Source organism: Podarcis tiliguerta (genome assembly GCF_965153285.1).
Source record: "Podarcis tiliguerta genome assembly, chromosome: 13".
NCBI lineage: Eukaryota > Metazoa > Chordata > Lepidosauria > Squamata > Lacertidae > Podarcis > Podarcis tiliguerta.
Window position 1 is genome coordinate 45,671,251 of NC_139546.1, and position 16,233 is coordinate 45,687,483.

Genomic DNA, 16,233 nt, shown 5'->3' on the forward strand with positions numbered 1-16,233 from the left:
TTTGATGGTTGTTCCTTATACAAAATTTCATAGAAATTGTAAAAGCTCTGAGAAAGAACTCCACCAATGATGACTTCACCTGGCTGGTACCACTCGTGTGGAACAGGAAAAGGATTATTCCCGGGGCAGCGGATAGAATTAGAGGTAATAGAAACAGGAGTTATTAAAAACAGCAACACCAATAGCAGCAACATCCTGAGAGTCTAGCTTATGATATACATTTCATCAACGGGTTGCAAATACATTCCTTGAGAAGTAACAGAAATTATATTGTCCTAAATTGAACTGATAGAGCCCTGTCTGTCTCTCCCCCTACACTAGCTCTCCATAACATCTGAGCTTATTTTTTAAACACTTTTAGGCTTGCTTATTGATTTTTTTCTTCCCTTCAGAAAGCCAACTGGGGATTTGGCCTGGAGAAGAAATTGCAGTGATTTGAGTAATTGCAGAATAGGAATATTAATTACTTATTCAGAGTTTAGAGTCTGAGTAAGACTTTTACTTTTTTTACTCCCCATCATGCTGCTTAGATGAAAGAAAAAAGTGGCAGAAGGATTTTTCCTTGGTGTGCTAAGAACAACAGAAAACTCTTGACTGAAGACATTGTCATCAGGATATAAAGTAGCAGTTCTAAATTTTGAGATTAGGATCACTTCTCTACTCCAGTTGTCTTCAAGGAAATGGGACTCAGCACTTCTCAATAAGATCAAGCTATAGCTTAAAAATGAATAGCACAATTCAGTTGCAAGAACCAACAGGAGCTACTGGTATATTGGGGGGGGGGGCTTTCATTTTCAGCCTGACTAATGAATTCTCTTCTGGGTAACCTTCCATAAACTTTAAGACTTTGGTGAGTGGGACCAGAAAGGGAAGGCCGCAGAACACCTAATCTAAATTTTAACAGGGTTTCTTGTCTACTTTATACTGTCTGACACATTCACGTTGCTCTGTTCCCTATTCAGAGCATCACGAGACATTATCAGAATTCAAGGTCATATTTTGGGTAAGCAAAAGCACTGAAAATAGGAAGCAGAGCAGGGGAGGCATATCTTCTTGTTGCTGTTGTTGTTGGGGTTATTATTGATGATAATGATTATTATACTTATTATTATTATTAATAATAATAATAATAATAATACATCATAGATATCTAACCCCAGAGTGATATTGGGTAAGATCATGGGATTCTCATTGCCAAGACAAGTCTCTGCTGGTAGAATTTTCTCACCATACTGCAAAGGACGTTAATCAATTCACAGTTTCAGAGGTGAATTTCTAATGAATGAACTTAACAAACCACAGTGACCGAATGACTTTTCCTTGGTAAGCTAATGACAACAGGAAATGCAGAGTGATTTCATTGGGTAAACAGGAGTGCTAAATTTTGAGATAAACTTCCAATGCCATTTCCCTTTAAGATGTGGTAGCTCTTTTGGAGAGCTTGACCATAAAGAAGGCTGATCACTGAAGAATTGATGCTTTTGAATTATGGTGCTGGAGGAGACTCTTGAGAGTCCCATGGACTGCAAAAAGATCAAACACATCCATTCCTAAGGAAATCAGCCCTGAGTGCTCATTGGAAGGACAGATCCTGAAGCTGAGACTCCAATACTTTGGCCACCTCACAAGAAGAGAAGACTCCCTGGAAAGACCCTGATGTTGGGAATGATAGAGGGCACAAGGAGAAGGGGACGACAGAGGATGAGATGGTTGGATAGTGTTCTCGAAGCTACCAGCATGAGTTTGACCAAACTGCGGGAGGCAGCGGAAGACAGGAGTGCCTGGCGTGCTCTGGTCCATGGGGTCATGAAGACTTGGACGCAACTAAACGACTAAACAACAACAAATAACTTTAGGCATTCACAATAAGTTTGTTCTTTTAGATGCCTATTGAAAACAGTTGGGCCTGATGGGCATTTACCGTTCCCAACCCTAATCCTGTGGAAAGCCATCTAATTAGATTTTAATTTGATCCAGATCTGTTTTTAGGACGTAATTTAATTACTGTTTGATTTTAAACCAATGTTATATATTTTATGTTAGCAGCCCTGAGGCCGGATGCAAGTTATTAGAAAAGAGATTCCAACTAAACATCAGGATCAACATTCTGATTATAAGTGCTGTTCAACAGTGGAATAGACTTTGGCCACCTCACAAGAAGAGAAGACTCCCTGGAAAGACCCTGATGTTGGGAATGATAGAGGGCACAAGGAGAAGGGGACGACAGAGGATGAGATGGTTGGATAGTGTTCTCGAAGCTACCAGCATGAGTTTGACCAAACTGCGGGAGGCAGCGGAAGACAGGAGTGCCTGGCGTGCTCTGGTCCATGGGGTCATGAAGACTTGGACGCAACTAAACGACTAAACAACAACAAATAACTTTAGGCATTCACAATAAGTTTGTTCTTTTAGATGCCTATTGAAAACAGTTGGGCCTGATGGGCATTTACCGTTCCCAACCCTAATCCTGTGGAAAGCCATCTAATTAGATTTTAATTTGATCCAGATCTGTTTTTAGGACGTAATTTAATTACTGTTTGATTTTAAACCAATGTTATATATTTTATGTTAGCAGCCCTGAGGCCGGATGCAAGTTATTAGAAAAGAGATTCCAACTAAACATCAGGATCAACATTCTGATTATAAGTGCTGTTCAACAGTGGAATAGACTTCCCCATAAGGTGGTGTACTCTCCCTCATTGAAGGTTTTTAAGCAGAGGTCGAATAGTCATCTGTCATGGATGCTTAATTGAGGTTCAATCATTTAAAGGGTTGGAACAGATGACTCTGAGGGACTCCTCCAACCATACAATGCTATGATTTTATAATGGTGGGCAAATTCCCATAAACAAAGGATAAATGGACGAGCCTACCAAGTGGTGATAGCGACGGCAAAGAAGACTTTCTTCGCCGCCTCTATTGCATTTGCAGAAAACAGCAGCAGGAGACTTTTTCAGGTGGTTCACAATTTAGCGGAACCACCTGTGACATCTGGGCCCAGTACAGGCCACAGGATCTCCTGCAATGATTTTGCAAAGTTTTTTGCAGATAAAATCGCTCAGATTCGGGAAGAAGTAGACTCCACCGTGGGAGCAGGGCCAGGGCGGGAGAGTGCTAGAGTCCTGTCTAGTCAAGTTGCGTGGGATCAATTCCAACCTGTTACCTCCGAGGATGTGGACAGGCTGCTTGGACGAGTGAAGCCAACCACCTGTCTCCTGGATCCTTGCCCATCCTGGCTTATAAAAGCTAGCCAGGAAGGACTGGGCGATGGGCTTCGTGGGGTGGTGAATGCTTCCCTCCGTGAGGGAGGCTTCCCAGACCCGCTGAAAGAGGCGGTTATTAAACCGCTTCTTAAAAAACCATCTTTAGATGCGGCCACGATGGCCAATTATCGCCCAGTCCCAAATCTTCCATTCTTTGGCAAGGTGATTGAGCGAGTGGTTGCTGAACCACACCAGGCACACCTGGAAGAAGCGGACCATTTGGATCCCTTCCAGTCGGGATTCAGGCCTCATCATGGGACTGAAACTGCCTTGGTCGCACTGGTTGATGATCTCCGGCGGGCTAGGGACAAAGGTGAGAGCTGTTTCCTAGTTCTGCTGGATCTCTCAGCGGCGTTTGATACCATCAACCATAACATCCTTCTGGACCGTCTTGAGGGGCTGGGAGCTGGGGGCACTGTCATACAGTGGTTCCGCTCCTTCCTCCTGGGCCGTGTTCAGAAAGTGGTGGTGGGGGATGAGTGTTCAGACCCCTGGGCTCTCACTTGTGGGGTGCCTCAGGGTTCTGTCCTCTCCCCCATGCTTTTCAACATTTACATGCAGCCTTGCAGAGGCAGCGAAGCTCATGGGGGAATGAGGAGAGGAAGGGACTACTTCCTCAGGGGCCCAAGCTGCCATCTGCCCTCCCCCCACCCCTTGCCCAGCTCCCTTCCCCTTTATTGGGGGGGCTGTGCCCTGGGCCATGTCCTTACACCAGTCTTCTTTGCCTCTCCTTGGCATATCGAGGCCAAGAGGCGGCCCAGGAGGCCCCTGTATCCAGACCCCTCTCCCCACATGTAAATACCTTGTCCAATCGGAGTCTGCTTGTCCGAGTTCTGTTCTGTGATGTGGTTCGTTTCCCCCCGTTTGTATTAAAGCTCTTAACTGTAACTTAACAGAAATGTGAAGGCCCCGTGCACACCTCCGTCCCCCCCACCCCCTTGGTTTTGCACTAATTCCTCCAGAAAAGCCACGATGTTGCATGGGTGAGCAACAGGACAAAGCAGGGCCAAGACTGCTTGTCCTGAGATTTCACACAGAGGGGGCTCGTCCATTGCCAAATGCTCCGTTTTGATGGCAGGTATCACCTTAGTTTGGCATGTGCCCCCCCTTCCTGATGCTGTGGCCTCCCACCCCCTTAAGACACAAGTCCACGCCCTCTGGCGCCCTGCCCTGGGTGCCCTGTCCGTCCCAAGGGCTGCTGCATAGGAAGACATGAGGAATGCAAAAAGGCTCTTGGCTCTGAACACTACGGATGCATCTGTGAAGTATTTTGACCCAGCAGGGAGTTTCATGCTCTTTCTCAGAGGCAACCTGTTGATGCTTTTTCATGTTTCTATATAATTAAAATACAGACCCACAAGAAAGAAAGAAAAAACATTTACATGCAGCCACTGGGAGAGATCATCAGGAGGTTTGGGCTGGGTGTTCATCAGTATGCGGATGATACCCAGCTTCCCTCTCTTTTAAATCAGAACCAGTGAAGGCGGTGAAGGTCCTGTGTGAGTGTCTGGAGGCGGTTGGAGGATGGATGGCGGCTAACAGATTGAGGTTGAATCCTGACAAGACAGAAGTACTGTTTTTGGGGGACAGGAGGCGGGCAGGTGTGGAGGATTCCCTGATCCTGAATGGGGTAACTGTGCCCCTGAAGGACCAGGTGCACAGCCTGGGAGTCATTTTGGCCTCACAGCTGTCCATGGAGGCACAGGTCAAATCTGTATCCAGGGCAGCTGTTTACCAGCTCCATCTGGTACGTAGGCTGAGACCCTATCTGCCTGCAGACTGTCTCGCCAGAGTGGTGCATGCTCTGGTTATCTCCTGCTTGGACTACTGCGATGCGCTCTACGTGGGGCTACCTTTGAAGGTGACCCGGAAACTACAACTAATCCAGAATGTGGCAGCTAGACTGGTGACTGGGAGCGGCTTCCGAGACCATATAACACAGGTCTTGAAAGACCTACATTGGCTCCCAGTACGTTTCCAGGCACGATTCAAAGTGTTGGTGCTGACCTTTAAAGCCCTAAACGGCCTCGGTCCAGTATATCTGAAGGAGCGTCTCCACCTCCATCGTTCTGCCTGGACACTGAGGTCCAGCTCCTAGGGCCTTCTGGCGGTTCCCTCACTGCGAGAGGCCAAGTTACAGGGAACATGGCAGAGGGCCTTCTCGGTAGTGGCGCCCGCCCTGTGGAACACCCTTCCATCAGATGTCAAAGCGATAAACAACTACCTGACATTCAGAAGACATCTGAAGGCAGCCCTGTTCAGGGAAGTTTTTAATATGTGACATTTTAGTGTATTTTACATCTTTGTTGGAAGCCGCCCAGAGTGGCTGGGGAAACCCAGCCAGATGGGTGGGGTACAAATAATAAATTATTATTATTATTATTACATGTTAAAATCAAACATCACAAATATAGTATCAGAACAGGATAATAGAACAATATGATGGCAAATATAAAAACATACTAAAAAGCTGCATCTGAGTCCAATAAATACAAGAAGATTTCATGAACAACAGACAACTTAACAAGATAACATAGGAGTTTCACAGGCTCTTAGAAAGATCTCTCTCATGATGTTCCTCAAAGTCCTTCTCCTACAGAATCTTCTTATAAAACTCTTAAATTGAGGGGCTGGGAAGGCTGGAAGCATCCCTCCAGGGGGATCTTCTGGGAAGAGACAATCTGGGAACTCACCTTCAGCTTCTGATTGTTCCTATGAAGTCCCATATGATGTCCTCTAAGAATAAGGTGGATGTGGTTTGCCAGGAATAGCCTGAGAATTGAAACCTCAGTTGGGCAAAACAGGGCCCACCAGCAAGTTGTTCCTCACTCCTGAGGTGAGAGAGGATTTTAATCTGCTTTAATTTCAATACCCTATATATCCCAAATTGATCCTACGAAAGAGTATCACCTCACAGGATGTATTCAAGGTAACCACTTTTACACATAAAGCCCTTATATATAAAAATACAATAGAATATAGAAAGAAAATAAATTTACATCCTTCTCCTTATCAATTGCTCCCTGTTGTTCAGCTCTGGCTTCAGAATAAGGATGTAGCATTTAGAGGCAAAGATGCAGACCAACAATCCAGCACTGGAGGACAAGATGGAAAAGATCTCCACCACCACCATGGATTTCCCTTTGGTGCTTAGGTACGTTGGGACAAAAGACAGCCAAACACTGCAGAACAGCAACATGCTGAAGGTAATGAATTTGGCTTCATTAAAGCTGTCAGGTAATTTGCGAGCTGCAAATGCCACAATGAAGCTGGCAATGGCCAGGAGGCCCATGTAGCCCAGGACACAGTAAAACATGGTCACCGAGCCTTCGTTACATTGCACAATGATTTCTTCCATTGCTGAGTGCATGTCTTGATCTGGAAATGGTGGAAAGGTCATCAACCACCCAGTACAAATAATCGCTTGAACGAGGGAGCAGGAAAGGACAATGCAATTGGGCAGCTTTTTCCCTACCCACTTTCTCATACTGGACCCAGGCTTGGTGGCCATGAAAGCTGCAACTACGGTGATGGTTTTGGCCAACACACAGGAAACTGCCACAGAGAAGATGATGCCGAAAGTTGTTTGCCGAAGAAGGCAAGTCATTTTGCCAGGGTGTCCAATGAATAGAAGAGATGAAAGGAAGCAGAATTGGAGGGCGATGAGGAGAGCGTAGGTGAGATCCCTGTTGTTGGCTTTGACAATGGGAGTGTTTTTGTGCTGAATAAACATTGCAAGCACCAAAGTTGTGATCAGGGAAAAAGAAAGAGAAAGTGAGGCCAAGCTGATCCCTAAAGGTTCTTCATAAGAAAGATAGTTGATAGTTTTAGGGATACATCCATTTTTCTTCTTGTTTGCATACTGATCTTCTGGGCATCTGAAGCAGTCAGCCGTATCTGACAAACAGAAGAAAGCCAAACTCCATTTGCATTTCATCTGTGTTTTATGCTGACTATGTAGCCATTATTGATCCTGTTGATCTATTTCAAACCTTCTTTATTGTCAGAGAGCTGGTTGTATATTTGAATTACTCATTACATTGCTGCTGAATCTGATAGAGGTTTTGTGGGGTTTTTTACATTTTTTTTAAATGGCCATGCTGTGGCACCAAGTTGACATAGTGAGTGGAACCTTGGTTTTTCGGGTGGGCAGTTAACAGAGACCCCCACCCCCGAAAAGGTATTTTGCTCCCATATTCATTTGTCTCCAGTTTAGAATGTTTTTGCCTTTCCTTCAGTAAGTGCCAGTAGCCATTGCTAGGCATTCTAAAGCCTTTGTCAAAATGATGGACAGAAAGTCACATCAATAGAGTGGATTGTAAAGAGTGAAAAGATCAAGGCATGCCACTTGGACAGATGGGGCCCAGTGTTGTCTCTGCCCCCCCCCCATATGCAGTTCCCTCCTGGGAACCTGAATGCCTGTCTCGCCAAATACAAAGCTCCAACCTTGTCCAACCCTGAAGGATGTCGAATGCACCTATAACATCAAGTGGAATGCCATTCAAACAGCAAATGCTGGTTGGAATTAGTGCCATGACATTTCCTCTTCCCTGAAGCATAATGAATAAAGTTCTGGCCTAATTACACCATGGATGATGTCTAGCATGCTTCATTCTGACTACACACATCATTTGCAAATCTACAACTTCTGTACCATTTTACTACTTGATAGGTTCACTCAGTGCTTTTTTTCTTAAAAAATGTTTGGGGTACTCTTCTTTTCCTACTCATATTGAAATATTGCTTCTCACTGAGGCCAAACTTAGATACACAAAATGTTTAGGAGAAGGCACACTGGGAAAATAAGCACTGGGTTCACTTAAATTATGTGTACAATGAAATCATTTTTTGGGATGCGGGGATTGCTTTCAGATCCACCAGCTTGGGATTTCACCAGGCTCTTTTGTTTTTGAACGTATTGATGACGTGTTACTGGAAAGTAGCAATAAAATATTCACACCACTCCAAGCAGGATAGTGTGGTTTTCAACAGAGATTTGTTAATCTTGTACAATGAAAACTGTCACATACCATTCTGGTTTGAAATCTTCCCTTCTGGACATGGAGTACAATCATAGCAGCAAAATTTCTGTCCTTCCTTACTTTTCTTCTGATAGCCCTCATGACAGTAGTCATTGCAAACAGAAATGGGCATCACCTATTAATAAACAGGAAATCATTTCAGAAGGGACTAATATTTGAAAGAATGTTTCAGCTTCTGAAGTTCAAATAAGAAAGAATAAGAAAGAAGAGAGAAGAAAGGGGATCTCTCATCCCAGAAACATTGGCACCAGATTGCTGCTTAATATATTGTCCAACCATCAGCCCATTTTTGTTAAAAACTGGAATGAAAGAGGCAAAAGACAAAATACAGATAAATCTAGGGTCATTTTGTTAACTAACTTTCAGAAATCAGAAACTTTATAGCGGAAATACCTTATGTGGCAGATATTAAAAACTTCTATCACTCTCCTAAACCTGTCAGTAGTTGACCGAGAAACTCCAGCGAGTGCAGAATGCTGCAGCGAGGCTCCTTATGGGGTCCTTGCCATGGGATCACATTCATCCAGTGCTTTACCAACTGCACTGGCTCCCGGTGGAGTACAGGGTCAGGTTTAGACCTTTAAAGCCCTATGCAGCCTAGGACCCACGTACCTACGGGACCGCCTCTCCTGGTATGCCCTGCGGAGAACCTTAAGGTCCACAAATGACAACATTTTGGAGGTCCCAAGTCGCAAGGTGGTTAGATTGGTCTCAGCTAGGGCCAGGGCCTTTTCAGTACTGGATCTGACTTGGTGGAATGCTCTGTCATAAGAAACTAGGGCCCTTGGGACTTGACATCTTTCTGCAGGGCCTGCAAGATAGAGGCTTGTTCTGCCTGGCCTTTGGTTTGGACTTAGTCTGAAACTTATGTTTCCCTCCCCTTATTGTTTTGATCTATGGACTACTTTTAAAATGAGGCTGCATTTTAAATTGCATTTTAACCTGTATTTTAATTTTTTGGGGTTTTTTCCTATTATGTTTTTACTGTAATTTTACTGGTGTTAGCCGCCCTGAGCCTAGCTCTGGCCAGGGAGTGCGGGGTATAAATAAAATTTATTATTGTTGTTGTTGTTCTTAAGAAACAGGAATGAAAGAGGCAAAAGACAAAATGCAGATAAAACTAGGGTCATTTTATTAACTAACTTTCAGAAATTTTATAGCGGAAATATCATATGTGGCAGATATTCAAATCTTCTGCCACTCTCCTAAGCCTGTCAGTATTTGGTAAGCCTTTTTTAAATTCACACTGCCTTTGAGGCCACAAACTCAAAGTGAATGAAACAAGTTAACCTGAAATATCATCCATACTCTGCCCCACCGGCTTAAGAGGTCATTGTACAAGTAGCTTAAACAAGAATTCAGTGGAGGAGTATATCAGTATGCTCATCAGTAGGAGAATGTGGGCCCTACAAGTAAACTCTAGAGACACAGGAGCAAACCTCTAGGAGCCAATGTCCCTTCACATATACCCTCAATATAATAATTGAGGCGCCTACCGTCTCCCAAAGGTGATGGGCATTGTCATTCCAAATGTGTACATGAGCCACGTCTTGCAACTGATTAATCGGCGCAGGGCCTACTACCCCACCCCAATATTTTATTCAACTTGGCACCCCTGTATAGATTCCAGACCTGATTAAAATCATTGTGCCATATAATCATGTCCTCATTAATGATGAATTCTTTTCCATCATCTGCATCAGAATCAACCCATCCAATCTTCAATCGAAGGAAAGACCTGTTTGGGAACGTGACTATGTTCATGATGTCAAATCCCCCTCCCACTTCTCTTTGATCAGTAAAGGACACGGTTTCTCCAGCTGAGTTGTTAAATGAAATGTCACGAAGAATAGGGTGCAGCTATTAGAAAGAGAAAATGAAGTTGAATGGGAATCGGCATAAATGAGATTTTGAATAAAATGCCATGGTTTACAGAAAAATGTCTTCATGAATCTTATTTAGGTATAATAACGTAGGTTCAGTTAACAAAGAACATGTGCGAAATATCTGTGATTTTGACACAACAGATGGAAACTTTATTTTGCTTTGGAAGCCCTTTTTATTTATCTCTAATATTCCTTTCCCTTTATTTTCTCCTTTCCCTCTTACCTTTTTTCTTCTTCTTTTCTTCTGAGGTCCTATATTTGGGGCCCTTGTTAAGGCCCAGGGATTAACTATTCTTAGGGGTGGTCATGGAGGGCCCTAGGTGGGAGACAGGGAAGCATTAGCCCCCAAAGTGAGAGGAAGGAGGAAATAGGAGGGATCTCAGGCGAGAGCTGTGAATTGCCTCTAGGAAAGGACTCGGCATTCTTCCTGTTTTGACTGTAGTTTTTGTAGCTGTTATATTATTGTATGGTGAAGAACTCTAAGAAAAATGTTATTTGGCGAAAAGAAATATACAATTTAAGATGCAAACACTATTTTTTTCCAGTGAATACAATTTTTCAATACCATTTAAACAGAACTTCTGATTCCTGATTTGATAAAGTCCTTATTTCTTTTCTTTTAACAATAAATAAATGAAATTAAAGAGCCTAAATAAATACAATTACTAGAGGTTGAAAGCAGCATAAGCTTGGACATTATAACTGAACTTATTTTTCCAAAATATAACAAAAAATATGTTTTTTTCCATAGAGCTGTTAGGCTGGTCTATATGTATTCTTTTATAAGTTGGTGTAATCATAGTTACTATGGACCAAATTTTCTCCAACCATTCAGATATTCTTAGCTATTGTAGTCTTAGCAGCAGTTCATGTGGATGAATTAAATTTCTTCATAATATTCAGGAATACTATCTAATCATAATCATCATTTTTTATATATACTCCAGCCATCTGGCAAGGTCGCCCCATCCACTCTGGGAGGCTTCCAAAACATATTAAAATATAATCAAACATTAATAACTTCCCGATACAGGGCTGCCTTCAGATGACTTCTAAATAATAATAGTTTTATTACATAACCAAGCAGAAATGTCTTAAGTTCCAGTGGTAGATAAAGTCATGCAGATAATGATAATATTTTTTCTCTTCATTCTCAGAACAATACCTGCCAAGGCTCCAGATTCTGAAGTTTTAATCTTTCACTTTTCCCCATTGCTCTCTGCTTGGATCTAGGGGAGTAAATGTTATGCAAGGCATGAGCCACAGCATAGACACCATTATAGATGCTGTAACTGTGACCAGTCATGCTCATTTCAAACAGAGACCTTGGAAGACTCTGCAATCTCTCCTCTCCAGTACACATACCACTGTCTTCCAATGGCACATCGAAATTGGGAAGAATACAGTCAAATGCTTGCTCCCAGAAGCCTTTGATGAAAGCATCTCCCTGGCTCTGGGAAGGCTTTATGCTCTGAAGAAATTCCTTGAAAGCTGGAATATTTTGTGAGTGGATTGTGAAGGAAAGGGAACCCTGGAAGAGCAGAACATTCCAAACCTTAAGAAGACCCATAGATATGAAATCAGTCCTTGCTGTAAAAATCCATACCTTTTTAAATGATGTGTTTTTCTTATTTGTAGGATCTGGGAGAAATATAATAATTCTCAGTGATATAATTGCCAAAGATTCTCCGTAAACAATAAATGTAGTGACCTTATTATCTCTGATTTGTATATACATATGTAAAGCTATATGATGCATATCATCCACATTATCAAAGTGGACTTTTTTTGGAATTTTTTGTGTGAATGCTGAGCAAATTCCATTTTGAGAAAGCAATGGCTCCAGGGTCTGCAAAAAACGTTCTCCACTGTTATCATTCAGAGCAAGGAGGCCAATCCACTTCCATCCAAAATGCTTAAGCAAGCGGATTATACCAAGATACTGGTGGGCTTCACTGGGCACCATGCGGTAAAAGGAAGGAACCTGACTTGCATCACTCTCCGTTGGGGGAAATGAACCATATGCAAACTGAAAGAAAATGTACATATATTTTCAGGTTATATGGAAAACATTCGTCCTGTACCTTTTGGCTTTTTATTCAACAGATTCTAAACTTTCTAACTGCACATTTTGATTTGAGCTGTGACCAGATCAATCTCATATCCCTAGAAATAAAGCAGAAAAAGCAATATACACGGAATATGGGATAATGATATATAAGGCTTGTATATAACTAAATTTTAAATTATTGATCATAACTAAGATGGATGCATTCATTTTGATGAGTCTGTTCTCAGTAAAACTACTGACTAGAATTCTTCCCAATAGGTCCGCTCCGTCTAGAACAAACATGGAAGCAACCCTTAGAGGCAGGAAGAAAAGATACTCATTGACCCCTTCATACCTCTTACCTGTGGAATCTTGTAGAGACCTAATGTGTCTGCCATATGGAAGGTGGTATCATGGCCAAGTCCCCCAATGGTGGATATGAGGGTTTTCTGGGTGTCACATTTGTAGTTGGGGACTAATGTCCTCATTTTGAAGAGGAGATCTAGAGTCGTACGATAGGTCATCCTTGCATCATAATAGCTGTCATAGATGTGGAAGCCAAGTGTGATATTGGGCAAGATGTTGGGATTCTCATTGACTTCTTTGACAGCAAATGCCAATGCAAGGACGTGCTGATAAAATTTTGGCACCATACTGCAAATAAAGTAAATATGAATATACTACAATATTGGACATCTTCTGTTTCAAACTGAAATGAAAATGTTGTATTTGTAATTGATACATCTAAGCTAATAAAATGCATACTGTCCAATGATCAGGACATTACTACTTTGCATGATACTTTCACATACATGCTGCTCTGCTATTGCATGACATTTCTATCTCAGTTGATCAAGAAAAACAAAAATGCAAATCTGTTTCTCCTTAAATAGCCGACCACTTTATTTAACTGAAAGCTGCAGTTTTATACACCCTTATGCAAATGTCCCTATGAATTCAGATAGCCTTTTTTCTCAGTACAGTGGTAGCTTGGGTTAAGTACTTAATTCGTTCCTGAGGCCCGTACTTAAACTGAAACTGTTCTTATGCTGAAGCATCACTTTAGTTGATGGGGCCTCCTGCTGCGGCCGTGCCACCGGAGCACGATTTCTGTTCTTATCCTGAATCCAAGTTCTTAACCTGAGTTCTTATTTCTGGGTTCGTTCTTATTTCTTATTTCTAAGTTCTTATTTCTGGGTTAGTGGAGTCTGTAACCTGAAGCGTATGTAACCCAAAGCGTATGTAACCCGAGGTACCACTGTATACATTTGCGGTAGAGTCAGGAAAGTTTCTTGCAAATTAGAACTACAGTTTTCAGGTGTGCAGGCTACTGTAGCTAAGGACAGTCATTGATCTTGCAGAAAGGAGAGTCAGATTTCACTGGTTTTACCTTCATACAGAAATACATAGCTGATGGCAAAATTTGTCTCCTATTTCTTTCGGTTTTCTAGCCCAATATCAGCCTCTCTTTCTGAGGTAATGCCCCATTCTGACAATATCAGGTTTCTCTGTGCTATCTAACGTGAACTGTAGCAGTCCCTGCCTGCCTCAACAAATTTCAACCAATTTTCATATCCCTCCATAACTTTCTGAACTTACATTTAGGCCCAGGGAGTTTCACCATGATGTAACTCCTCCCATAGAGTTTTTTTTTCTTCTTTCCCCCAGCTCAGGATCCACAAAATAAATATATAATAGAAAGACAAATACCCTCATGAATGTCAGCAGCAATACAACTAACCTAAGAATTTCAAGTCTGTAAAGGACCTTGAATATGAGGTAGTAAAATATAATACTCCTTCAAAAGGAAAGGAAGCTTTGGGAGATCGAAGAATGGTGTATATATTGTAATCAATATATATATATAAAATAAAAAAGTCCAGTAGCACCTTGGAGACCAACTAAGTTTGTTCTTGGTATAAGCTTTCGTGTGCATACATACTTTTTCAGATACTAGCATGCACATGAAAGCTTATACCAAGAACAAACTGTGTCAGGTCAACACGGCTACCTACCTTTAGCTGTAATGTAACCTTAACTATTTATTTACATTTTCACTCTTCTCTTCCCCACTCCTCACAATAAGTATACTGCAGAGAGATTGTAAATACACCATTTCATTCAAATAAACTGCGACAATGGCTAGATTCTTTTTTAAAAAAATACACAAAGAAGGTTTTTTAATTCAAATATTCAGACAAATTATGGCTCCCACTGCAGCTTGAAAATGTCAGTGATAAAACAGGCCCTCCCTTTAGGATTCCTGTCTGAAAGGCATGAAAGAAAGGAAAGAGCAATCTAGAGGGGGAATGGAAGATTCTTACTATGAAACATCAAAAACGTTCTGTGATGGGTGATCCTTATACAAAATTTCATAGAAATTGTAAAAGCTCTGAGAAAGAACTCCACCAATGATGAATTCACCTGGCTGGTACCACTCGTGTGGAACAGGAAAAGGATTATTCCTGGGGCAGTGGATAGAATTAGAGGTAATAGAAACAGGAGTTATTAAAAACAGCAACACCAATAGCAACATCCTGACAGCCTAGCTTATGATAAACATTTCATCAACGGGTTGCAAATACATTCCTTGAGAAGTAACATAAATTATATTTTCCTGAACTGAACTCATAGAGCCTTGTCTGTCTCTCCCCCTACACTAGCTCTCCATAACATATGAGCTTATTTTTTAAACACTTTTAGACTTGCTTGTTGATTTTTTTCTTCTCTTCAGGAAGCCAACTGGGGATTTGATCTGGAGAAGAAATTGCAGTGATTTGAGTAATTGCAGAATAGGAACGTTATTTACTTATTCAGAGTTTTGAGTCTGAGTCAGACTTTTGCTTTTTTTACTCCCAATCCTGCTGCTTAAATAATAATAATAATAATAATAATAATAATAATAATAATAATAATGTGACAGAAGAGTTTTTCTTTGGTGTGTTAAGAACAACATGAAACTGTGACTGAAGACACTGTCATCAGGATATAAAGTAGCAGTTCTAAATTTTGAGATTAAGACCATTTCTCAACACCAGTTATCTTCAAGGAAATGGGAATTCTCTTCTGGGTAACCTTTCATAAACTTTAAGCTTTTGGTGAGTGGGACCAGAAAGGGAAGAGCACAGAACACCTAGTCTAAATTTTAATAGGGTTTCATGCCTACTATATACTGTCTTACACATTCACGTTGCTCTGTTCCCTATTCAGAGCATCACAAAACATTATCAGAATTCAAGGTAATATTCTGGGTAAGCAAAAACACTGAAAATATGAAGCAGAGCATGGGAGGCAAATCTAGTAGTTGTTGGGGGTATTATTGAGTATAAGGATTATTATTATTATTATTATTATTACATCATAGATGTCTAACCCTCGAGTGATATTGGGTAAGATCATGGGGTTCTGATTGCCAAGACAAGTCTGTGCTGGTAGAATTTTGTCACCATACTGCAAATAAAGTTCATCAATTTGCAGTTTCAGAGGAGAATTTTCTAATGAATGAAATCAACAAACTACAGTGACCAAAAGACTTTTTCATGGTAAGCTAATGACAACAGGAAATTCAAGAGTTATTTCATTGAGTAAACAGGAGTGCTAAATTTTGAGATAAAGGCCACTTCCAGTGCTATTTCCCTTTAAGATGTGGCAAACTTTTGGAACTCCTAATACATTCACAATAAGTTTGTTCTTTTAGATACCTGTTGAAAACAGTTGGGCCTGATGAGCATTTACTGATCCCAACCCTAATCCTGCGGAAAGCCATCTAATTAGATTTTAATTTCATCCTGACCTGTTTTTAGGAGGTAATTTAATTACTGTTTAATTTTATACCCATGTTATATATTTTACGTTAGCTGCCCTGAGCCCTGCTTCAGCCAGGGAGGGTAGGATATAAATAAAAGTTGTTTTTTTATTACTATTATTACTATTATTCTTTTTGTGGAACCATCCAAACATATGATTTGTTCTGTGCTGTTCTTAAATCTGTG

The 16,233-nt window shown here is 41.3% G+C and overlaps 1 protein-coding gene and 1 long non-coding RNA gene across 2 annotated transcripts; both read right to left on the bottom strand.

The window, feature by feature from the left end:
- Window positions 1-6,763: 6,763 nt before the first annotated feature.
- Window positions 6,764-11,500, bottom strand: LOC310663271. The gene is made up of 4 exons (XR_014504460.1): window positions 11,357-11,500; window positions 9,938-10,165; window positions 8,294-8,420; window positions 6,764-7,160 (listed from the first exon to the last, which is right to left on the bottom strand). It is a non-coding gene; the product is annotated as an uncharacterized lncRNA (long non-coding RNA).
- A 97-nt stretch (window positions 11,501-11,597) lies between these two features.
- Window positions 11,598-15,113, bottom strand: LOC310662648 (vomeronasal type-2 receptor 26-like; the record flags this gene model as incomplete). Its single annotated transcript, XM_083409592.1, has 4 exons — window positions 14,566-15,113; window positions 12,604-12,895; window positions 12,127-12,220; window positions 11,598-11,722 (listed from the first exon to the last, which is right to left on the bottom strand). Exons 1-4 carry the CDS (start codon window positions 14,775-14,777, stop codon window positions 11,598-11,600), a joined length of 723 nt encoding a protein of 240 aa, XP_083265718.1. The 5' UTR covers window positions 14,778-15,113.
- Between the last annotated feature and the right edge of the window lie 1,120 nt (window positions 15,114-16,233).